Source organism: Cydia fagiglandana, chromosome 20 (assembly GCF_963556715.1).
Source record: "Cydia fagiglandana chromosome 20, ilCydFagi1.1, whole genome shotgun sequence".
Taxonomy (NCBI): Eukaryota; Metazoa; Arthropoda; class Insecta; order Lepidoptera; family Tortricidae; genus Cydia; species Cydia fagiglandana.
The window spans coordinates 9,357,484-9,383,141 of record NC_085951.1 but is presented as its reverse complement, the minus strand read 5'-3'; the positions used below and the strand labels follow the sequence as shown (position 1 = coordinate 9,383,141).

Genomic DNA, 25,658 nt, shown 5'->3' with positions numbered 1-25,658 from the left:
ATTCTCGCTTGGCGCTTGAACCAGTAACATGTAGCACGAAGGTTACGGCTTGTTAACTAAATATTGTCAAAGAGTGTTGAAGTAAGAAGTTGGAGTAAAATAAAAGTAATTGATTTGTACGAAGGACTTTGATTCATCACACTTGGTCAAAGTTTCTAATCCTTCTACCAACTAAGTTTCCTGTGATTGATCATAGGAAACTATAAGTACTTAAGTAGTTGTTAATTTGATATATACAACCCGGTTAGTTCACATACAACGTGCGTACAAGTCATACAACACATTATGTTGTACTTAAACCGATTTCTTACCGGAATCTTATCCGGTCATGCAATATTACTTGCTTGTATGTAGGTAATCATGCTTTGAAAATTATAAAAGATTAATTAAGAGGTCTTCAAGTTGCTTGATACGAATCTTTAATATAGGCACTCGAATCTACGAGTGCCTATGTTAAAGATTCGTGAACGAACTAACTAGAAATTATTATTAATTTTAATACCATTAAGCAAGGCGGTGTCTTAAATTGGTTTAATTATTCCCTGAACAAAAAACTCTCAGAAAAATAAATACCTATTAATCCAAACTATGAACAGAAATAAATAAGTAAACGACGATTTCAAATTCCAAAGATAACATAATTAATGTCATTATCTGTCAAGATACTTATCAGAAAAATGTAAAGCATACGCTGATTGGTACTTTTAGCTTAGTTCATCTTGTACTAGAGTTAGACCAAGCTAACTATGCATGCCATTTGTAATGACAGTGTGCCAATTAATGACAAATTTCTATGAAAATATGACGTTATCATGACACGACCCCCCTTTGTTATATTTAAGTCGGTGCAAAGTTAGTTAAGACTGACTCTATGTTAATAATGTAACACAAGATTTACCGTAAGTAATTCAAGATACCAAAACGGAACGCACTAACCACAGAATATCAAAAGAGTGCCATCTACCCCCAGTCCATGCACTTGCAACCGCGTTCAAACCGCGTGACGAAATAATAAAAGCAGCGCGCTGGCTGAATCGCTTGCATTCGAGACAGCGCGGGCACGCGCCACGATTCGAAAAAAAAATTCCAAATTCAAACTTTTCTTCTTAAAACAGTGTTCTAAAACTACAAACACGTTGCGTTCAAGTGCCAGTGTGTACATCGTAGAGACTTTGGCGTGTGACTTGATATTTCATTTTAAAGGTGTGTTTATTTTTTTTAAATAGTGTTGTGCTTGTGGTGATGGTTTCATCCTGGATATTGTAGGAAATAAAGTTTCCTGTGATTAAAGATTTTACGTTCAGTGCCTAATGCCAATATTGCCAATAATAAATGTAGGTACGAAATTTAAATGCGAGTTTACAACACTAATTTATTTTAACCTAGTAGGTATTTGAACTGATTATAATAATTTCGGGTTAGATCGTTTTCATTATCATAATTTCTATTTCAGAACTTGAATTATTTCATACAAAAAAGTCGGAAAAACTATCACTTTCTAATTTCTATTGTATACCTACTTAATAATATACATAGTTGCAAACATATAGGTATATGGTAGGTAATCTAGTATCTTGGAAGTACTTCGTTTTGATAATTGTATCGTCAAGTATGACCATGAAACCATTCAAAGAATTTCTATTGTTTTTGCTATTAAAATATTCAACCTAAACGAAGTTTAAAACATTTACAATATCACCAGCATAAGCTTTCCTGACTTTGATAAGTTTTGAGCTATAAGGCCTTTCTGACTTAGCAATACGAGTGCTGGTTGTCATGCAGTCTCACAACAGTATAATAATTATCAACAGTATTTTTACTTCTCACAATTCTTTTTATCAAAAATGGTGTTAACACTTTACAGTTTACTAGTAGGTACTATAATTTACTCAAATTAAAGATTGATTGAAACTTTTTTTTAACTGTGATGTTGTATGGCGCGTTTATGAATAAGGGGGTTAGGGTTTTAACTTAAATATAAAACTAAAACTAGCTACATTTAAAATAACCTAAAAATAATAATGGTGCCATGCCAATCACGCAGGCAGTGCGCTGGATTGTTATGGCAAAAAATAAGAATAAGAAAACGCGTAAGAAAAACACGGCTAGAAAAGTCTGCAGCAAGATTTTGATAGCACACGCAGTGCCAGTGTTATTTAAACGTCATAATTTCATAGCTGTTTGACGTTTAAAATAACATTTGCACTGCGTCAGCTATCAAAATCGCTGCAGACCTTTCTCGGTCTGACTCTAACAAGAGCGCAGAGAAGCGTTAACTCATATAAAAATAATAAATTCAACTTTAACAATTAAGTTAATTGACTGCTTGTCATCAACTGTGAGCATAGCGTGAGTCACCGGGCATTAGCCTCTAGAGAAATCGCGTGCAACTCGAGATGGCCGCAGATTTCTCATCGATGCACCGACCATACTTGTTTGATGCATATACTCAAAATTCTCCAATTTTGAGATTTTTTTTTAAATTCTCAAAATTGGACAGTACTGTAGTTCGGGCGATTTTCCGCAACTCGACTTGCGCTTATTTTGCGTGATAGGGGGTGGGTTAGTCCTGCCAGCACAGCTCCTCGAGGAATCTATCAGACCTTTGATGTTGAGTGACCTCGGGAGGTCTCTCGGGGATCCGAGATGTTTTGCCCTAATATATGGGGCCACTCCGCTGCATTCCAACACCACGTGAGAGGCTGTTTTTTCTTTCTTCATGCATCCACGGCATAGGGGACTGTCTGTGACACCTGTTGTAAAAAGATATTTGTTAAAAAGTCCATGACCTGTTATGACACTGGTTACCATACTCAGTCGAACCTAATTGGACAGTTTTTTTTTTGAGTGGGTGGTTTATTTAATTATTATTTCATTTTCCGGACAGGCAGCTGATTCTGGTATAGTTTAGGTAAATTCGTCGAAATATACAAACTTTAGTTACAGGCAAGGCTCGAAACAGTATTTTTTTCTAAACCCCGAAATAGCCCATAATTTTTAATTATGCTTTTTATGTAGGACTGAATCATGTAATTAGGTTACAACTTCGTATTATTAGATTGTCCCATTAACAATGAAATAATGAACCAAAGAACGAAAAATAATGTAATAATATCGGTATTTTTTGTATGAAAAAAAAACCAGTTGCGAGCCTTGCTTGGGCGCTACAGTCTGTTAAACATTGCATTTGAAACTTATAAATTCGACTACGTATCGACTGTCTTTTCAGTTTACGTCTAAGGCCCACTTGCACCATTCCGCTAACCCGAGATTAAGCAGTCAAACCCCGTTAACCTAATGTAAAATTGTACTGGTAACCATGGCAACGCCAGGTTTAGCTGGTTAACCCTGGGTTAGTGGAATGGTGCAAGTGGGCCTTAAAGTATTTACACATTCAATCTCTTCCTATGCGAATATCTATCGAATATAAATGTCAAATAACCTAACTGGCAACTTTCCCGATTTAAATTCGGAATCATTCCTAAAAGGTTCATAGAAAAAAAAATCGAAAAGTCACATGAGTCCTTTGTTTGAAACCACATACGACGTTACTCGACTATAACAAGCGTTGCCATAACGACCATCTTCACAAATGAAGCGACGCCTTTTGAAATAGAACGTGACTTCCGCGATGCTTACTTCATACCAATAAATGTGACGTTTTCCACTAAAAGGTACCACATTGTCCGTTGTCGATAAGGTTGATTTCAAATTGAAGCTATGTGGAAATAGCGCCTTATTGACAACGGACAATAAGTACTTTTGATTGAGAATAGCACAAATAGGCACTGGTATACATTGTGCCACATACGTCTTACGTGCTAGAGGTACATAACGGTGTAATGTAACTTATTTAGTGTCCATTAGTCTCATTATGCCTAAAGAAAATAAAGTGAACAAAACAGGTATCATAGGTTTCAAAAGTGCGAAAGAAAGCTTTCTTTATAATCTTTCAATCTAACAGGCTCCTAGTCTAGTCGGTAGTGACCCTGCCTACGAAGCAGGTCCCGGGTTTGAACCCTGGCATTTATTCGTGTGCTTATCACAAATATTTCTATATCTTCGTCTTGAACCCACAAGTATTATTGAGCTTACAGTGGGACTAAACGATCTGTGTAAAATTGTCCTATAAATAATATTTATTTAATCTTATAAAAATACGGTTTTTACGTGTCTGGCGGCTCGATTCTAAAAATGTATTAGATCTCTACTAAACCTCAACAAGTTACGATATGGATAATTTAAAGATATTTGTAAGATAGATATGTCAAATTTGACGTTTCCGCGATTCTGGAGGTCCTCTTGAACGATTTCGACAAGATAGATATGTCAAATTTGACGTTTCCGCGATTCTGGAGGTCCTCTTGAACGATTTCGACAAGTTATGACTTAGATATCCAAGTCACATCTAGTCGATATCTAATGTAAATCTAGTTGATCTCTATATCGTTTCTAGATCTTGTGATTATCTCGTTTCCCGAATACGCGTGTGGGACATAGTAAGAGTCCGTAAAGCTATGGAACTTTTGGTCAAAACAGAAGTGACTGTCTGACTTTACAAATAAATGAGTATGAGTATGAGTATAAACGTATAAAGAACCTCGGGCTAAACATTTAACGGTTTCTGCTTACTTGTACTTCAAATTTAATAACTTAAAATACAACCAAGATTCCGAATAAAAACCAGCCATTACCCCTGAAATGTATCAAACGGTACTTAAAACATGAATAAAACAGTCCGAATCGCGATCACGTTCTCTCAGACTCAGGGGGCTAACCGCGAATCACGTTCGACGTGTTGCCTCCCTGTCACACTTACGTACGAATTTACAAGTGCGACATAGAGGCAAGACTTCGAACGTGGTTCGCGGTAGCCCCTGAGAGCATTCACCTTAAAAGCAGTATATCGTTCAGTAAAGATTGTTACATTTTTAACTGAACTTACGTCTCTTTAGACACGTGGTAGAAAATGAGATGAGAGCAAAAAAGTAAGTACAGTGATTGTTAAGAAATAGCACAACAGACTATTATAGTGGAATGGGTGCAATTATTTGGAAAGTTCCGACCGTAAGATGGATATTAGCAATGGAATTCGGCCAATGTACCGACACGTTAGTTTTGAACATTAGATTACGGTGTAGGAGTTTGATTTCTGTACCATACCGTACCTTGTCTCAATTACATTAGTTTTAAGCCGACCACTGACTAACAGTCTGCCGGACGATATCGGCCTGTCAGTTAGAACAAAAATTTGACAGTTCCGAACAACTGACCGGCCGATATCGTCCGGCGGACTGTTGTTAGTCAGTGGTCGGCTTTAGATCCCTAGCGGCTTTCTTAAGGAGCTACAGATTACCAGTTCGCCGGACGATATCAGCCTGTCAGTTGTTCAGAGCTGTCAATTTTTTTTACACACCTAGAAAAGTATGCAGTGATTTTGATAGCCCACGCAGTGCAAATGTTATTTATAGGGTCAATATTTGATCGAAGTTTGACGTATATATAACACTTGCATTGCATGGGCTATCAAAATCGCTGCAGACTTTTCTTGGTCTAACTCTGATGTCTCTCATCTTGAATCAACCCTATTGAATCAAGAAAATTCTTGAAAAATATACCTACTTAATGTCAAGCAAGACTTCGCCAACTTTAAATAAAATTCAACATGCCACGCCACTTCAATCACTTCTTCACTTAAAACTGGAATTCCTAAATTGGAAAGTCGTGCAAAAACCGTAGCTATGCAAAAAAATTGCGTGTCAGTTAAAATTCACGAAACAAACTCGATCAAACATAAGTTCATCGTGTCATCACGCTACAATTGTATGCAACCACTTTTTTAGGGTTCCGTACCCAAAGGGGGTACCCTTATTGGAGTTATTGGTATTATTAAGACTCCTTCACTGTCCGTCTGTCTGTCTGTCTGTCACCACGCTATATCTGATGAACCGTGATGGCTAAATAGTTGAAAATTTCCCAGATGATGTATTTCTGTTGCTGATATAACAACAAATACTAAAAACAGAATAAAATTAATATTTAAGTGGGGCTCCCATATATAATGGTAGGGAACCCTTCGTGCGCGAGTCTGACTCGCACTTGGCCGGTTTTTTGTGGGTGTAGGTTCTGTTTGGAACTACTGGTGCCAATTACAGCATTAAATAGCAGTTAGGGAAGATGTATTTCACTATCTGGACATACATGAAATATATTTCAATTAGTTGAAATTTCCCGCAGTCAGAATTCTTCCCTTACACCTTAATAGTTTTTCCTTACATTTATTCAAAACAATTATTTTAGACTTTTGGACAAAATTATTTAAAAGCCTGGGAGTAGTTTATCAGCAAGAACCCAATAGAGGCACATTGCTATTAGCATTTGAAACATAATAATTATGATACAAGTAGAAGAACCTATATATAGAGTTTTCCAAGACTTAGACATAAGTATTTAGGCCTTAGACAACACTTCAATTTATTCTAACCTACAAAAATCAAACCACACAATTTAAAAACGCTAACTAATCCCCGGGAATCAAACCCGAACCTGTAAATTATTTCACCAACATTTAAAAACCGATATCATGAATAGGTAATTTTTTCTTGTGTATCTAGCTCAACAGGTGAAAGTTTCTGAATTCAGTTTTTGCCTCACGAAAACAGTCACGGTACATAAACTTCGGACCAGATTGTTAAAAACTCCTATTATACAAGAAACCTTTCACGTTATAAATTAAGAACGCTAATTGATAAAGTTAAATTGTGTTTTGAAGTTTACAGTACGCGGTCAGAGGCATTTTATAATTTTCATTATCACGGCTTTTAGTGGAAGTAAACAGATATCTTATGTTGTGGTAGCCAATGTAATTTGTTTATCCATCCATAGGCTCATCCATAGGAGATTTCCCTACCTATTATAACTCCTCTCTACTTATTTTTGACAGAGCGAAAGCATAAGTTTCCAATCTTGAGCAAAAATGCTTTTGTTTATCTGTCCGCCTGTATGACTGTTCCTCTATAGGCTGCATTTCTCAGTTGTAATCGATTCTCTTGAAATTTTATTAGCACGCTCAAAAATTATATTTTTCCCCTGCCCTTATCCAACGTTATGTGGGGTCGGCACAACATGTTTTACTCTTCCATTCTCCTCTGTCTTTCGTGTCCTCAGCACTCACTCCTTTCTTTCTCATATCCTCTTTCACACAATCCATCCATCGTTTTTTAGGTCTGCCATACGCTCTCCGTCCATCAACATTCATCCCTAACATTCTTTTGCCTATATGGCATTCATCCCTCCTCATTATATAATGCTCAAAAATTATAAAATGGAATTTTATTGTCCATTCAGTTTTCGTAAATCTTTCAAAATGGACGCGCCATGGATCTACAGACCTTAGCGAACATGGTGACTTATAACTCACATATCGTTGTCTTATTAATATATGCATCGTCACGGCCCAGTCATCAGTGGCCATAGTTAAAGTCTGATTGCTCTGTCGTCACACGCAAGGTTGGAAAGCGTAGTTTCTTAATCGTCCGGATTGCACACTGTATGTGTACTGCGTATGCGCAAGCACAGTGAAAACAAAGAAGTAGGTTTTCATATATGGTTCGGTAATTTATTGATGATTTGATTAAAGGATGACTTAGAAGAAAATGAACAAGATTGTACCTTAGCTAGTCAGGAAACTAAATTATTGTCAGTGAGGCTGGTGTGCGGAATATGAAATTCATAAAAAAATCCACTGTAAATTCGTAATCTATTATTACAATCTGAATACGCCTGTTTCTCATGTCAAAGTCTGTGCAGAGTTAAGGAGTCCACATATTATCAGTTCGCAGGACGATATCGGAGCTGGATTGTTCGGAGCTGTCAAATTTTGGGTTTAACTGACAGGCTTATATCGTCCGGCGAACTGCGGCCTTTTTCTCAAAAGCTTGTAACTTGTAATACAAGCGGATGTCACTCTTTGACAGCTTTTGTTAGAAAGGAACTCCCATTGTATTACAAATTACAAGCTTTTGAGAAACGGCCCCCTGGTCTCTGGTAATCAATCTTTAGCTTTGACGGACTAGCGTTTTTTTAACAATCATATTATTTTGCTATTTGGAAATAAATTGAAACTGCTGCAATGCTGTCCAAAACATTAGACCAACAACGTTTCGTGGTAATGATGCTTGATGACAGACATTCGGAAATATCGCAATGTTTTCGGCCGGTAATCATAATGTAAATAAGTATGCAGTGGATTCAGTTTCTCGGTTTACTGACTTTAATGCACATTTACATCATTCGGGAAGTATTACACATAGGTAAAGATCAACATCAAACATCAAACATCAACATTTATTCAGCAAATAGGCCACAAGGGCACTTTTACACGTCAACATTGAATTTACATAAAAGCAAAAATAATAACATCAACAATTTTATAAAATAAAACTAACAATTCAATCTAACGTATTACAATTACTAAGAGATGTATATGGTCTCTTAATGTCGAATTACATACAAAATACAGATAAAAAAACACACAAAAAAAATCTATAATATTTAGAGGTGTAAATGTCTCTAGGTGTCAGAACTATAAGATTATATAGTTTATCAAGTTATCCTTAGAGATGTATAAGGTCTCCAAGAGTCAATATCCTGTATAATTAATACATTCATTAAAAGAAAAGAAACATACGAGAACAGAATGAGGCGTCTCACTGTAATTAATTAATAAAAGTTACTAAGTATAATAGCTCGTGTTAGCTTAACAGACCAGTCTCCACAAACAGCACCCGTTCACGAGTATGACGCGTATCTCAGCCATCGCCTCCCTCAACCTTCATTCGGGAAAGTGGCGACCCGATCAACAACGCCACCGTAAGCAAAGACTTTTAAGCGAGCATGACATGTTCAAGCTACCGGCCTATATTAATATTAAAATAGTAATAACATGTAGCTGTAAGACACGGCATTTTGTGCTCATATGTTACATAAAAAGACAGTAATATAGCTTCACATAATTACTAGCCTAAGTTGACTTAGAGATGTAAAGGTCTCTAAGTGTCAGAAACATTAAAAATATAGGTAAGTATGTACAATCAAAAATAAAAATCAAATAAATAAATATGTACTTAGAGATGTATAAGGTCTCCAAGTGTCCAAAACTAAAATTAAATTAAACAATATAATCAAGCGAGAACATCATTGTCTCATGTGTCAATTCTACTGGACACTAGCATATTTAATTCACAATGTAAAAAAAAACAATATTTATTTAATTCTTATTATACTAATGAAATCAAGCTACCGGCTTAAAAGCATCTCTATCGTTTATAAAATCATTTACAGTGTAGTACGCCTTACGTAACAAGGAGTGCTTAATGTGCGACTTAAATTTATGAAGTGGTAAATTCACTACATCAGTGGGGACTTTGTTATAAAAACGTGTACAGTTCCCGACGAAAGACGTACTAACCTTACGGAGGCGGTGGGCGGGCACAGCAAGTTTATGTTTGTTTCTAGTGTTATAGTTATGGATATCACTGTTAACCTTGAATTCGTGGATGTTTTTCCGAACATACATAATATTCTCTAGTATGTATTGAGATGCAACGGTAAGAATGTTAACTTCTTTGAATTTCTCTCTTAGGGATACTCGAGCGCCCAGTCCATAGATGGAACGTACAGCTCGTTTTTGCAGCACAAATATTGTCTGAATATCTGCCGCTTTTCCCCACAACAGAATTCCATAAGACATAACACTATGGAAGTAACTAAAGTATACCAGCCTGGCCGTCTCTACGTTTGTCAGCTGTTTGATTCTCCTCACTGCATAGGCTGCTGAACTAAGTTTTCCGGCTAGAGTGCCTATATGTGCATGCCATTGCAGTTTGGAGTCTAGAGTGACTCCCAGGAAAACAGTTCGGTCCTCAAATTCCAGCGTATCACCTTTTATTTTAATCTTGCTGTTATTTACCTGCTTGACGTTAGGTAGCGTAAACTTGATGCATTTGGTTTTCTTGGCGTTCAAAAGCAAATTGTTTGCCGTAAACCAGTTTACAATGGTAGATAGCGCGTCATTAATGCTCTCGAAGCTATTTTCCTTTCTGTCCACTTTAAATATAAGGGAAGTGTCATCTGCAAATAACACTATATCATGTCTATCTTGCACAACTTTTGGTAAGTCATTAATGTATACCAAGAACAGGAAGGGACCAAGAATTGAACCTTGAGGCACTCCGAGGGCTACCGGGGACCCCGCCGATTGAGTTCCATTAATAACTACTCGCTGAGTTCTATCCGAAAGGTACGATGAGACCAGGTCAAGGGCACTAGCTTTTATCCCATAGCGGCTTAATTTTCTCTTTAAATTTTCGTGATCAACGCAATCAAATGCCTTTGACAGATCACAGAAAATTCCAACAGCATCTTGAGCTTTTTCCCAAGCATCAAAGATGTGTTTTAGAAGTACCGCACCGGCGTCAGTAGTTGATCGACCTTTGGTGAAACCAGATTGATTGCTGTCAAGCAGTTTGTTTCTGTTGAAATGTGACAATAGTTGATTCAGAATAAGTTTCTCGAACACTTTGCTTAATGCCGGTAGTATTGAAATCGGTCTAAAGTTCGTGGGATCTGTTCTCGTTCCTGATTTAAACAGAGGGATAATTTTGCTATGTTTCATAATATCTGGAAAAATTCCAGCATCAATGCATCTGTTGAAAATCTCAGCTAAGTATGGTGTAATTGACTCAATGATGGAATCTAATACTTTGACAGACAGGCCCCAAAGATCTTCTGTTTTCTTTAAATTTAAAGACCTAAAAGTCTTAAGAACTATATTCGATGAGACATACGAAAATTTGAAGATTTCTGTACATTCTGCCACATTTGTCTTCAAAATTTCTTCAGCGACGTCTGGCGATGAATTAAGGGATCTTGTTGTTTCTACCGGGATATTCGAGAAAAACCGCTCAAAATGATCTGCCACTTCACGGTCGGAACTTACTAAAGTGTCAGCAATTCGTAGGTTGTAGTGCGGATCCTTCAGCTTACGTTTTCCAGTTTCATTACTGATAACTTGCCATACAGTTTTGACTTTATCGCTGGAATTTAGGATCTTTTTCGACAAATAATCGGCTTTAGCGGCGACACACAACATTTTAAAAGATTTAGAATAATTTTTGACGTACTCCAGAAATTCCGGTCTTTTATCAGTTGCCTTTAAATCATATAAGTCGTAGAGCCGGCGTCTTTTCTCGTGAATATCCGGTGTAGCCCAGTCGCTAAATTTAGTCTTAGCCTTGCCTTGCACCTTTTTCTGAATGAAACAGGCATCAAATTCCTTTTTAATACAGATGGTGGTGATAAACCAGGTGCCAAAAACACTTGTATTATTTGATTTGATTTGATGATACTAGTGTCTGCCCGCGACTTCATCTGCGTGGTATAAGTAGGTAATGGTGATGAATATGATGATTGATAAAAACTCCTGCGGTGGCAGCAAAGTTGCATTTTTATGGCTCCTCTACACGATGTGCCAGCGCCGGCCGCTCCAAAGGACGCATTCATGCGTTAGAGGGAGCAAGTGATATTGCTATCTCATTCTACCGCATGGCTGAGTCTCTTGGAGTGGCCGGCGCTGGCCCATTGTGTAGAGGAGCCATTATCGCCTTTCACAATGCCTGTCACTTTCGCACTTACATACTTGTTAGAACGTGACAGGCATGGTGACAGGCGATAAAAATGCGACCGTGCTACCGTCGCTGGAAATGGATCCTACATATATTATGTCCATCCTCGTGCCGACCATAATTTTCTTTTTATAAATTGACTTGATTGAACTAAATAAATATATCAACATAATTTCGCTAAACCCCATTCTTATCCTAATTTCAGCTCCTGAAGCCAAGATGACTCTAGAACAGCCAGCCGGTGAGATGTGGCAGAAGATCCGTGAAGAGCTGAACGAGAAAGCGGACACTAAGGATGCTGACCTGGCCCATATCAAGGAGTGGCTCAAGAAGGAACCCCATCTTCCTGACGAGTTCGGTAAGGGTTTATGCTTTTGTTTCATTCGAATATAAAACAGGCCGTTATAATCCAGTAACTTTGTCGAATTTTGTAACCTGGCTCTTTTGCGTCAAATCCGGTAGTTCTGATTTTTTGCAGGCATGTTTATGATGTTGGCCCAATGAATAATCCAAGTTTGTGACCTCGAGCGCCGAACGCAACTTTGTAAAAAATCTAATAAACCGCAATTTTTTTTAGATTTGGGCGATTATAACCCTAAAGTACTAGTTTTTGATAGTAACTTCCTAGGGCGTTTTTAAAGTAGACTATATTTATTTTCCAAAAAAAAATATTTTTAGCAAAATAGGCACTCATACATTTTTTTATGGAAAATAAATAGTTTGTAGAACGTGGCGGTGATGAATTCCATATAAATTATCTACATAACCCTTATATTATAGCTAAGAACTGATGTAAAATTATAAAATTTTGAAAGGCTTTATCTCGGAAAATATTAGATGTACAGAGACAATTCTAGTGTCTTATTGTAGCAAATTTAGTCTACATTAAAAACGCCCTAGGAAGTTACTATCAAAAACTAGTACTTTAGGGTTATAATCGGCCAAATCTAAAAAAAATTGCGGTTTATTCGATTTTTGACAAAGTTGCGTTTGGCACTCGAGGTCACAAACTTGGATTATTCATTGGGCCAATATCATAAACATGCCTGCAAAAAATCAGAACTACCGGATTTGACGCAAAAGCAAAATGTATAATTTTACTGTATTATTATGGTCACAAGTACAGATTATGTCAGCCCATTCTTTTAAAGGTTTAATATACTATATTGGAAAAGTAAATGTACATCATGAATAAAACTATAGGTAATTAAAAACTAAACTATGTAAGCCAAAAATATATTTTCTACCTTACAGCCTTTGAAGCAGTGTGTATGTGTGAAATCAGTGTTAAGTGTTATGTGGTTAACTTTGCGCACCGTGCGCCAGCAGGCGTTTATAGTGCTTATGCGGCCCACAAATTACCATTTCGCTGGACGTTATAAGCCTGTCAGTCAAAGTGCACTGCCTTATGGGAATATAGTTCTTTTAGTATGTTGTTGGGCATGGCATTGGGTCTCCAAAACTGCACGATTATGTGCCATGCATAGTTTGGTTGCAATATGCAATATTCGCAACGAAGCGGGAGTCATTTTGATGACGTCATTCCGCTGAAGTATATGGCCGACGCCGCTGTCTCCCGGCAGTTTTGGAGACCTAATGCCATGCCCAACAATATACTAAAAGTTGGTAGCGGTTTCCGGATCTGAACTATCTCTTCGACCGTTTCTCATAAGGCATACTACTATGATATCGTCCGGCGAACTGGTAATCAGTGGGCCCCTTTAGAACAATAATATGAATGTACGTCATTCTTCACATTTTATACGATCTCTGTACAAGACTATGTATTACTTTTACATGCGTATGAGCATTTACACCAGCAAATGAATGAGTTGTATCGTTCAGCTGTAATAACCGGATGATCAATCATTATTGCACCATTAAAGCAATCCACAAACCTACCTTTAGGTTACTTGAATACAATACAATAATAAAATTAAAAGCAATAATAAAACACACCTATTAGTCTACCAGGATTACCGTCTTTGTTGTTTCCGCCGTTTCCTCGCAATTTCCTTTAGTTTACTTGTACTGGACGTAATTACAAAAATCAAAAGTATTTTTATAATTTTTCATTGAATTTTACATCTTGGACTCCAATATCATTCATAAATCAGAAACAAAGCATTATTATAGAGCTTAATCTTTATACTGATGGACAAATCTTCATCTCCAGATGACCAGCGTATCATGACCTTCCTGCGCGGTTGCAAGTTCTCCCTGGAGAAGACCAAGCGTAAACTGGACATGTACTTCACCATGCGTTCGGCCGTGCCCGAGTTCTTCACCGACCGCGATGTCACCCGTCCAGAGCTCCAGGAGATCCTCAATATTGTGTAAGTCCATTAAAAATAATAATTTCAGCCTATAAACGTCCCACTGCAGGGCACAGGCCTCCTCTCATACGCGAGAGGGCTTAGGCTATAGTCCCCACGGTAGCCCAATGCGGATTGGGGATTTCACATACACCTTTGAATTTCTTCGCAGATGTATGCAGGTTTCCTCACGATGTTTTCCTTCACCAAAAAGCTAGTGGTAAATATCAAATGATATTTCGTACATAAGTTCCGAAAAACTCATTGGTACGATCCAGGACTTGAACCCGCGACCTCCGGATTGAAAGTAGGGCGTCATATCCACTAGGCCACCACCGCTCACTCACCATTAAAACAATACAATTATCACCGTACAAAAGTTGTTGGCGTATTTTATTATTAAAAATAATAATTAGTCTTACAATGTAAAAAGAAAATCACGCCATACGTGACAAATGTAAGAATCATGGTATTTAAGATATCTACTTAAAATTAAGCGTAGGTACCACTTATGGGATTTCCATCAGGTACAATAATGAACATAATGCTTTGCACTGCATAATTCACAAAATAATAACTTAGGACATTTTGTCTTCTATTAAGATTAAAAGATGAGAAGAAGAGGAAAGAAGTGCGCGTGATCCTTTGTTCCTGCAGGGCTCAGAAACCATTCTCATTTATCAAACCGGTTTCGTTCATTCGCCCGGGAACGAAATGGATTTCGTATCCGTTTGCGGTTACCGGTTAAAGAACTATTCTTTTGAGATAACGGTTTATTCCATATAAGTTCTCATTTCATTCTCGAGGAACGAAATTAACCGGTTAAATTGAAAATATTGAAGCGAGATAGAACGAGTAAGTATTGCTATCTCTTCCACGTATAACAACGAGTTTAACCGAGAGTCTCCGAAAGCCAAGAGTAACCGGTATTATATCGTTCCCTGTGCACCCTAAAGTTCCGTTCCCTCTTCTTACCTGTTAGGAGAGAGAAAGTAATTTGTTAGTTCGCGTTCCATCAATTAACCGGTTTTTTAATGAACGAAATAATATAACGGTTTTGGAACGATATTAACAGGTATTTCAATACCGGTTCCGAGCCCTGTTTTCCTGATTTTGAACGAGAAAGGCATTTTTATTTCAGACCAAATAATATTCTCAAGGTTCAAATTTTAAAACACTTGTGTTATTTACTGTACTTCATACTTGGGTCATTGATAAGTGGAAAAACATTGTAACATAATCATTATATTCTTCGTATTAAAATTATGAGATGATTGTTATGAAATTAAATAAAAAGTTACTTACCTAAAAGAAAATGAGCCGTCTTAGGTATAAATAAACAAAGTATTAAATAAGGGCCAATGTTTATCTATCTATCTATACATATAATAAAGCTGTAGAGGGTAGAAAGTCTGTACATGGAAGATATTTGAAAAAAAGTTGGCTGGGGATACTTAGAATCGATAACAGAACACATTCCAACAGTTTTTAGAATTTTTGTCTGTTTGTCTGTTTATCTGTTTATCTGTTTATCTGTTTGTCTGTTTATTTGAACGCGCATCACGTGAAAACGGCTGAACGGATTTTGATGCAAACTTTACTAATCTATCGAAAAAATCTCCGGCCAGGTTATAGGCTATAAAAATTCAACCCTTAAAAGGGGGGTTAGCCACAACACTCGCTTGATTCAAGTTTGCCCCTGAATCTTATGGCGCTACTCAGGAAGGAGGGGCAAACTTTTTTCAAATATGTGCTACCACTATTGAGTACCCTGGTAAACTAACAGATGGCGCTGAATTTAATACGTAGTGACATGAATAGCCACCGAGAAAGGTTATTGCCAAATTAACTCTAAGTTTAGATGAGTGGGTACGGACATGAACAAATTTAATTGAATAATTATGTCGATTTAATAATATACAACAAAATTAAACGACAGTAAATTAATTACCCCTCATTGCACAGTGACATCTTTTTCACGACTACCCAAAAAAAAGTGAGAGAGAGTGTATTGTGTTTTCGGCGTTCGTGTTTGTATGTAGGTATATATTTATTTATCTGGGTTTCACTCTCTCTCACTCTTTTGCGGTTCGGCGTTAGGTCTTATGCGAGGCCTTCTGCCTTACGGCAAAGTTGATCTTCTGCCTTAATTACACTTGGGCGTGGATCCAAGCTTTCCTCTTTTGCAGCTGGGCCTACTGCCTTGCTCACACTTCGCCAATTCAATTCTCTTGGTCAATTCCAAGCTCTGCTTTCTTGCATCTTTTATGCATGAAAACAACCTCGCTGAAATCCTTAAATATCAAGCCCTATGCCAAACTAGGCTGATAGAAAACTGTCCCATTCCTTCTTTGTATGAAATCCTGGATTCGCGCCTGGTTGGGACTAAAAGTAAAATAAGTAATTAAGTTGCGTTTTTTATATCGAAAAATTTTCGCGCTCCCTTCGCTCGCGTTTTTAATATCTTTCTGAGGTATGATAAAAGTGACATTCGGGTAACGACTGCAGCAGCATTACTCTGTTGCAACGTTACTGTCAATTTTCGTCATAAAATGATGTGACCGATTTCCATACTAAAAGTAAAAATGTACAACTGTCTATCATATTGCGTTTTTTATATCTGTTATATACTTAATAAATGCATGCACGATATTATATCATAACAACTATATTTTTCAAGTCGAGTGTCACAACAATAACATCCACGGTTGCTAGGGTAATCTTCATACGAGGTCGTTAAGCGGGAGGTTAGGCTATGACAATATCGAAAAATTTTCGCGCTCGCTTCGCTCGCGTTTTCAATCACTTCCTAAGACATGATAAAGGTGACGTTCGGGTGACGACTACAGCAGCATTACTCTGTTACAACGTCACTGCTGCAGCACTGTCAATTTTGTGATACAATGATGTCACTGATTTCCATACTAAAAGTAAAAATGTACAACTGTCTATCAAATTGGGTTTTTATATCGAAAAATTTTCGCGCTCGCTTCGCTCGCGTTTTCAATTACATTCTGACCTTTTTTTTTTTAACACTGGGAATGCATTTACGCATAGTGTGTGGGACTCGCCGCTCCTTATCCCTCTCTTAGCGAAAGGGAGGGAGAATTTGGCCCTACCCACTAAACCCACTCCGGCGTTTCACCCTCTTTGCCGTTCGTGTGGGCGCACTGGGATCGAGGTCATTCCACCACGGCAATTACATTCTGACCTAATATATGATAAAGGTGACATTCGGGTGGCGACTGCAGCAGCATTAGGTACTCTGTTGCAACATTACTGCTGCGGCACTGTCAATTATCGAGATAAAATAATGTGACTGATTTCCATTCTCAGCTGTAATGCGGCAATGAACTTCACTCAATTTACCAAAAAAAATAATGTAATCTTAATGACCCTAGGGAGAGGGGGCACCATGGTTAGAAATGCTTAGGGCATTAAAATATCTTAATCCGGCACTGCTTCGGACTTAACCCGACGTACGTGTCGCGCTGTACGCGTTCCAAAGCCGGGCACCTTCGGCGCCCTCATACTAAAAGAATCTGGCGTAGCCCGACAACGTGGCGCGCTGCACGCGGTCCAAAGCCAGGCGACTTCGACTTTCTCATACTAAAAGAGACGTCCGTGACACGCTGTATGGTTACCAAAGCCGGGCGCCTTCGGCACCCTCATACTCAAAGAGTCGGGCGTAGACCGATGTATGTACTTGACACACTGTGCGTGTTCCAAAGCCGGGCGCCTTCGGCGCCCTTATACTCAAAGCGTTGGGAGTAGACCGACGTACGTGCTGACATGCTGTACGCGTTCCAAAGCAGGGCGCCTTCGGCGCCCTCATACTAAAAGTCAGGCGTAGACCGACGTACGTGACACGCTGTACGCATTCCAAAGCCGGGCGCCTCTGGCGCCCTAATACTCACAGCGTCGGGCGTAACGTACGCGTTTCAAAGCTGGGCGTATTCGGCGCCCTCATACTAAAAGAGTCGGGCGTAGACCGACGTACGTGACACGCTGTACGCTTGCCAAAGTTGGGCGCCGAAGGCGCCCTCATACTAAAAGTGTCGGGCGTAGACCGACGTACGTAATACGCTGTACGCGTTCCAAAGCCGGGCGCAGCCCTCATACTCAAAGCGTCGGGCGTAACCCGACGTACGTGACACGTTGTACGCTTGCCAAAGTTGGGAGCCGAAGGCACCCTCATACTCAAAGCATCGGGCTAAGCCCGACGCACGTGGCGCGCTGAATACGGTCCATAGCTAGGCGACTTCGACTTTCTCATACTAAAGGAGTCGGGCGTAGTCGGACTACTACAAATCGCGCTCTAAAAAGTATGAAACAATAAGATAGAATTATTTTAAGAAATTATCATGCTGGAAATTATAAATGTTATAATTTTTTGAACAAAAAAAAAACAGCGTAATGTAATTTACTATTTTTTATATATTTAGCAGCTTACTGACACAAACCGAATTCCACGCGGGCGGAGCCGCGGGCACAGCTAGTTTCAAATATTTTTAATACCATAATTTGATATTTACCAGTCTCTTTTCATTGAAGGAAAAAACACCTGATGTTAAAACTGAAAATCCAAAGTCCGGAAAAAATACAAAAGTGAATGTGAAGTTCCCAAAGCGCTTTGGGACAGCGTGGGGACCCATATATGTATTATCCCATAGGACCCATATGTTTGATTCTTACAAGAATTTTGTACCTACTTTGCCGTAATAGTAGTGTACAGCAATAATATATATATATATTTTAGTTTTACTTACAAAACACCAAAAAAGTTTTCTTGTTTTTACTTGTAAAGGTTAGGTCTTAAAAATTAACGTTTTCTGATTGTTTACTTGCTTAGATTTTTTCACGACTTTTTTTGCATGGCTTGTCATCATTTATTTCAATAAGCATGCATTCAACTTAATATTTTGATTTAAAAACACTAAAGGAAATAACAACGGTATCAAAACTTTTTTCGTATTTTTACCAAAGTGACATACTTTTCAATGGGCCCGATTCGGATTTTGAAATAGACATCTATTGGATATCTTTTAGACATCAGCATCACCAAGATACGATAACGATATGTTTAAGATCTAACCTGTCAAATTTGACATTTGCGCGATTCTGGAGATACTCTTGAACGATTTCCACAGGATATGACTTAGAGATCCAATTCACATCTAATAGATATCTTACGCTATCCAACGTAAAAGTGATATTGGTTGCCCGAATTGCGCTGCAAAAGAGAACTAGTTGATATCTAAACTAGAACGTATCTAGAATGGATCTAGTACGTGTCGTCTCTTGTGAATATCTTGAAGTTCGAACACGGCAGAATATCTGTTCGTGATCACTAGCAGCTCTCTGCGGCTTTGTCTCAGTGAAACTATTTAATTATCATTCCCATACAATGAATCGATGAACCACGATTTCATCTTCTAAGGCAATTATTCCTGTAGGTATATCAAAAACTGTTTATGTACCAAAGTTCGTAACCGTGTTGTTTGCGTTTATCGATTTAAGTAATATTGTCCAAATTGGTACATCAATAATATAAATTATATCATAAGGTAAACGTACTGGTGCTCGACGCGGTCCCAGTACATGTCATCTTGAAACTTAAGTCATTATCAATAGAGGTTGCATGTGTATGTCGAGCACTAGTACGTTTACCTTAAGGATATGAGACCCTACAAGTGTAGATACTAACGCACATTATTTTTTTAGGCAAATGCCGCCTCTGCCTGGTCTTACTCCCGAGGGTCGCCGTGTCATCCTAATGAGAGGTAAGAATAATACCTGCACTCAAGGTTCTAAAAATGTTCTAACTCGCCCTATGAAAACTATATGTATACATAATATGAGTCTCTCTCTCTTTGGTCGGTCCCTCATGTCTGAGGATCGTGGTCAGTATCAGGGTTGCATCTGGAGCGGATGATCTGTCTCCACCGGTTTCTGTCCAACGCGTCTCTGACGACCGTGTAGAAAGCAGAGGATGACGAGTCTTTAACTTGATCGGTCCATCTTATTGGTGAACGACCGCGTGATCTCCTGCCTTCGGTGAATAATATGAGTATATCAGACGAAAAGAGAAGGCAATATTCAAAGTAAAAATCCAATTATTTATTGCAAACAATCCAATCGCCTGAACATGGTAAAACTTTTGGTATTTACATTTTTACAACTACAAATTAGTACAAATCCAAATTTTTGCACTGTATAAATCGCAGAGAACGATTTTCTATAGTTGACTAATTCCATCCTCTTTTCTCAATCAGGCATAGACAAAGACATCCAAACCCCGAACGTGGCAGACGCGTTCAAGCTGGCGCTCATGCTGGGAGACGTGAGGCTGAACGAGGAGAAGGAAGGAGTAGCTGGAGACGTGTACATCCTCGACGCTTCCGTGGCCACGCCTACACACTTCGCCAAGTTCACGCCAACGCTGGTGAAGAAGTTCCTCGTGTGTGTACAGGTATGGAGGGTTCCGCTATTATTCCTCAATCGTGATCAGGAGCATTTCACGGGCTGTCCCATACAAACACATTCTATTTCCTGTGTTGGGATTTTTTTTCGGCATTTAAAGCAGGCGGATATTTTTGACCATTAGCCATAGAAAAGGAAAATCTTATACCTGCAAATCTTCAGAAAATTCGCGTTTGTACGGGACAAACGGTAGACAATTTCATGGAATGGTCAATCATCTTCTATAGCCTGGTAAGAGCATACGAGTAGCATTTTCTCTTTGAAGAATACGTATCCACCATGGTTCTGAAAGGAGGTCTTGTCCAGAATTGATTAGCAACTTTTCGAATGTCGACAACATGCTAACATCGAGGTAATGGATGCAAGGCACCACGATCACTCCTCTCTAATGGTATCCTTACTAAAATACAGAAGATTCTCAAATGATTCCGTAATTCGTATCCATCGCTTGCTGGATACGTTGCTGGATATTATACTGGCCATCACAAATAACCTGATTTTAATCCACAGCCTAAGACAACATGCTGCGGATGTTCATGCTTGCACTCTTGGGCTGTTAGCTTAGCTAGATAAGTTTTTGTTTGTGCTTATCTTTAAAGATTATTTTGTCTTGCAGGAAGCCTACCCAGTCAAACTGAAGGCAGTCCATGTGATCAACGTGTCGCCATTGGTCGACAAGATCGTCAACTTCGTCAAGCCTTTCATCAAGGAAAAGATCAGAGACAGGGTTTGTTTACAACCTCTTTTGGCAAAGAACCTTATATACTGATGAGTGTAGCAAGCAATCTGTATAGCCTACAGTAGTAACTAGTAGTAGTAGTAGTAAAATACTTTATTGTACAAAAAGAAACATAAAACATAAAAGAGCACACATCATTACTACAAAGGCGAACTTATCCCTTTCAGGGATCTCTTCCAGTTAACCCTTGACCCTATTATAGTGGTATTATTGAGCCTATTATAACTAGTCTGCCTTCCCAAGCTACTTATTATATCGATAACCCTGTTTCTAGTAGGTAGTCACTGACTTTAATTGATGAATCATTTAAGGTTTACTTTGCATTGGACATTTCATTGTCAAGAGCACCCTAAACCGCCGAACGTGTACGAGGAATATTATGAAAGTGAAAGTGAAAGAGGTATACCAGGATCGTAGCAAGTGGAAATCCGTGGCCTCTGCCTACCTCTCCGGGAAATAGGCGTGATTATATGGACCACTCTGTCAAGAGTGTAACGAAGAAGAAGAATATGGACATTTCATATCATTAATCAATATTGACAACCATAGTCTGTACGTGTCTACTCAAAGCTCCCATGGCAATACTCGCGTAAGCTGTGTCACCTCATTGAACGGATTTCCATTATTTTGACGGGGTGCGTCCCACGAGATATAACTACATAATATATAATTTCATATTAATAACATTCACAAGATATAATGAACGTCTGCTATAACATCAAAATCAATATTTTTATCAGGAATAACGGTCAATTAACATAATACTCATTTTGTATAATGACTTTTTATATAACACTCAAATACTCTAAATTCAGTTTATATAACATACATAACGTATATCGATCATAGTATATACTATCTTTTAGTATACTGATTATAAAATATAATAGCGTATGATATACTAAATAGGTTATAACTCCTACCCCTACAGAAAACAAACTGCTGCCAGAAAAGTAGGTTAGGTTAGGTTAGAACTGCGACCCCTACAGAAAACAAACTGCTGCCAGAAAAGTAGGTTAGGTTAGGTTAGAACTGCGACCCCTACAGAAAACAAACTGCTACCAGAAAAGTAGGTTAGGTTAGGGTAGAACTGCGACCTCTACAGAAACCAAACTGCTGCCAGAAATGTAGGTTAGGTTAGAACTGCAACCTCTACAGAAAACAAACTGCTGCCAGAAAAGTAGGTTAGGTTAGATTAGAACTGCGACCCCTACAGAAAACAAACTGCTGCCAGAAAAGTAGGTTAGGTTAGGTTAGAACTGCGACCCTTACAGAAAACAAACTGCTGCCAGAAAAGTAGGTTAGGTTAGGTTAGAACTGCGACCCCTACAGAAAACAAACTGCTACCAGAAAAGTAGGTTAGGTTAGGGTAGAACTGCGACCTCTACAGAAACCAAACTGCTGCCAGAAATGTAGGTTAGGTTAGAACTGCAACCTCTACAGAAAACAAACTGCTGCCAGAAAAGTAGGTTAGGTTAGATTAGAACTGCGACCCCTACAGAAAACAAACTGCTGCCAGAAAAGTAGGTTAGGTTAGGTTAGAACTGCGACCCTTACAGAAAACAAACTGCTGCCAGAAAAGTAGGTTAGGTTAGGTTAGAACTGCAACCTCTACAGAAAACAAACTGCTGCCAGAAAAGTAGGTTAGGTTAGGTTAGAACTCCGACCCCTACAGAAAACAAACTGCTGCCAGAAAAGTAGGTTAGGTTAGGTAAGAACTGCGACCCCTACAGAAAACAAACTGCTGCCAGAAAAGTAGGTTAGGTTAGGTTAGAACTGCGATCCCTACAGAAAACAAATTGCTGCCAGAAAAGTAGGTTAGGTTAGGTTAGAACTGTGACCCCTACAGAAAACAAACTGCTGCCAGAAAAGTAGGTTAGGTTAGGTTAGAACTGCGACCCCAATAGAAAACAAACTGCTGCCAGAAAAGTAGGTTAGGTTATACAATATGAGCATTATGCATTTTGGTGTTAGATGTTTTGAGTAATATACATTATAAATCTGAGATATTATGAACGTTATACATAATGATCATTATATACAATGATATTATACTTAAATAACGGTATACTTAACAAAAGTATATATTTTGATGTTATATCTAACGTTCGTTATACACCTTGAACGGTATACAAAACAAACTTATACAATATGAGCGTATATAATATGAATATTATAGTATAAGTTCTTATGTCTTATATTACTTACCCATTTTGACACTTGTTTCAGATTCATCTCCATTCTGATATCAATGAGCTCTATAAGCACGTTCCTAAGGAAATGCTTCCTACAGAATACGGTGGCAACTGCGGCTCCATGAATGATCTACATAGTGAGTTAATGAAATCTTCTATATGAACATATTGTATGAGATATTCAACTTGGGAACAACTGAAGCGTACAATAGGGATCGTGCGCGTTGGAGGGTCTGCCATTTTGTGGCCTGAATCGGAAACATATGTGCACACGTACATTGCCAAAGCAAGTGCTACCATCTACCGTTCTCGTCGGTACGTTTCCTTGTGCATAGTAGATTCTGCCATCTTGTGGGCTACATCGGAAGCATAAACGACACATTTACGTCTCGCTCCAAAAATCTGACGGCTCCTATCTTGTCCCCTTGTGAACCTATAGTTCATGGGCCTATATAAAACTTTTCATTTATTTCACACTGCGTGACTGCGACTTCATCTATTCATGATGGTTATTGATTACAAAAACTATGTCATATGTCCTTCTTGTGGCCTTCAATAATCTCTACACCAAATTTTATGTAAATATTATGTTCAGCGCATTAAGACAGAATAATGAAAAACGTGTTAAGTTCACACATGTGTAAGTAGAGAAAAACAGGTCTAGTCTTGTTGTTTTGTAGAAGACAGTCAACTGAAAAATAAATTAAAAAGTACTTATTTATAATCATCACTACACCTTTTAAAACAAAGTCCCCCGCCGCGTCTGTCTGTTTGTGTGTATATATGTTCGCGATAAACTCAAAAACTACTGAGCGGATTTTTATACGGTTTTCACCTATCATACAGTGATTCTTGGGGAAGGTGTATAATAATGTTAAGGTTTTATGTAACCCGTACTAAGCCGGGGCAGATCGTTACAATGGGCATTCAATTAAATTAAAGTTAAGGCAATAAAGATGAATATGATTTTTTTTTATTTATATATTAGCTCGAATGAAAATTATTGAATATGTATCTAAAATAGGTAGGTATACCTACTTCATTAATGTTCTGACAATAACAATGCTGTTCTGACGTAAATCGTTAAAAATAATGTTGTTTCTCAGAAGATCTATCTCCTTGTCTTGAATATTTTTGTAAATTTCATATGTAAGTACCTATTACATTAAATGCAAAAAGTGACATGTTTACAGACCAACAGAAATAAACTGACAAGTTTATTAAATTGATACTACCATGTCAATTTTACCTCTCAATATTCTTTAATGTTTATCAATGAATGAGTAATCAGACTTAATACAATCCAAGACAATAGAAAGAAAATTTGACATAACACGAAAAATCCTATTAAATTAGTTTAACATATTTTTCTGTTCCACAGATTCATGGGTGAAGAAACTGGAAGAGTACAAAGACTGGTTCGCTGAGCACGAAAACATCAAAGCGGACGAATCACTCCGGCCAGGCAAACCCACCAACTATGACGAGCTCTTTGGCATCGACGGTTCCTTCCGTCAACTCGTCATCGATTGATCATCGGCGAAGACGTAGTCCTAGCTGAAAGCGACATAATTCGTCGGGTGACAAGCAAAAGTCACGAAGTACTATCAAAAACATAAAGTAATAATGCACTTTATTACACTTGTAACACGGTTTATTGTCCAATAATTTCAATGGTATTAGTTAGTTACTTTTGCTTGTCACCCGACCATATGATCTCCAATACTATAATAAGACTAGTTACAGTTACTGTAGTAGCTATTTTTTATATTGTAGCTCTGCTGTGTTTGTCGCTTCAGTTAGGATAAAACCTAACGACGCATGGGAACGATCTTAATTCAAAAATAACAGCGTCTTTCTGGTCAAAAGGCTCCAATTAATCGGTTGTTGGAAAGCTAAACATAACAATAGTTTTCATGTAATTTTTTTGTCTAGAAGGACCGTCACTATTCGTGTTTGGCGTTAGGTATAATTTTTGATACTCGGCCAGATTCAAAAGACTTTGTCATACAAAAAAATACTCAAATTGACGTCTTTCTAATTTGGCAATGTATTGTTAGCGTCTCTCTACTGTCGCCTTACTTAGTTACCATTTAGTCTATTTGGTGCTCTTGTATTATATGGACCAAATATTTTGTGGACCAAAGCTAAAGGTCCTTGCTCAATGTTTGCGGTGATATGATTGATGTTTGCTTTGAATATTTTAGGCGTTTGGACCAATAAATACTCTTATTTTTTATAA

The 25,658-nt window shown here is 38.1% G+C and overlaps 1 protein-coding gene across 1 annotated transcript; it reads left to right on the top strand.

The window, feature by feature from the left end:
* Positions 1–913: 913 nt before the first annotated feature.
* On the top strand, positions 914–25,658 carry LOC134674558 (alpha-tocopherol transfer protein-like). The gene is made up of 8 exons (XM_063532671.1): positions 914–1,203; positions 11,890–12,042; positions 13,861–14,020; positions 19,724–19,782; positions 20,275–20,471; positions 21,099–21,209; positions 23,451–23,553; positions 24,798–25,658. Exons 2-8 carry the CDS (start codon positions 11,904–11,906, stop codon positions 24,947–24,949), a joined length of 921 nt encoding a protein of 306 aa, XP_063388741.1. The 5' UTR covers positions 914–1,203; positions 11,890–11,903; the 3' UTR covers positions 24,950–25,658.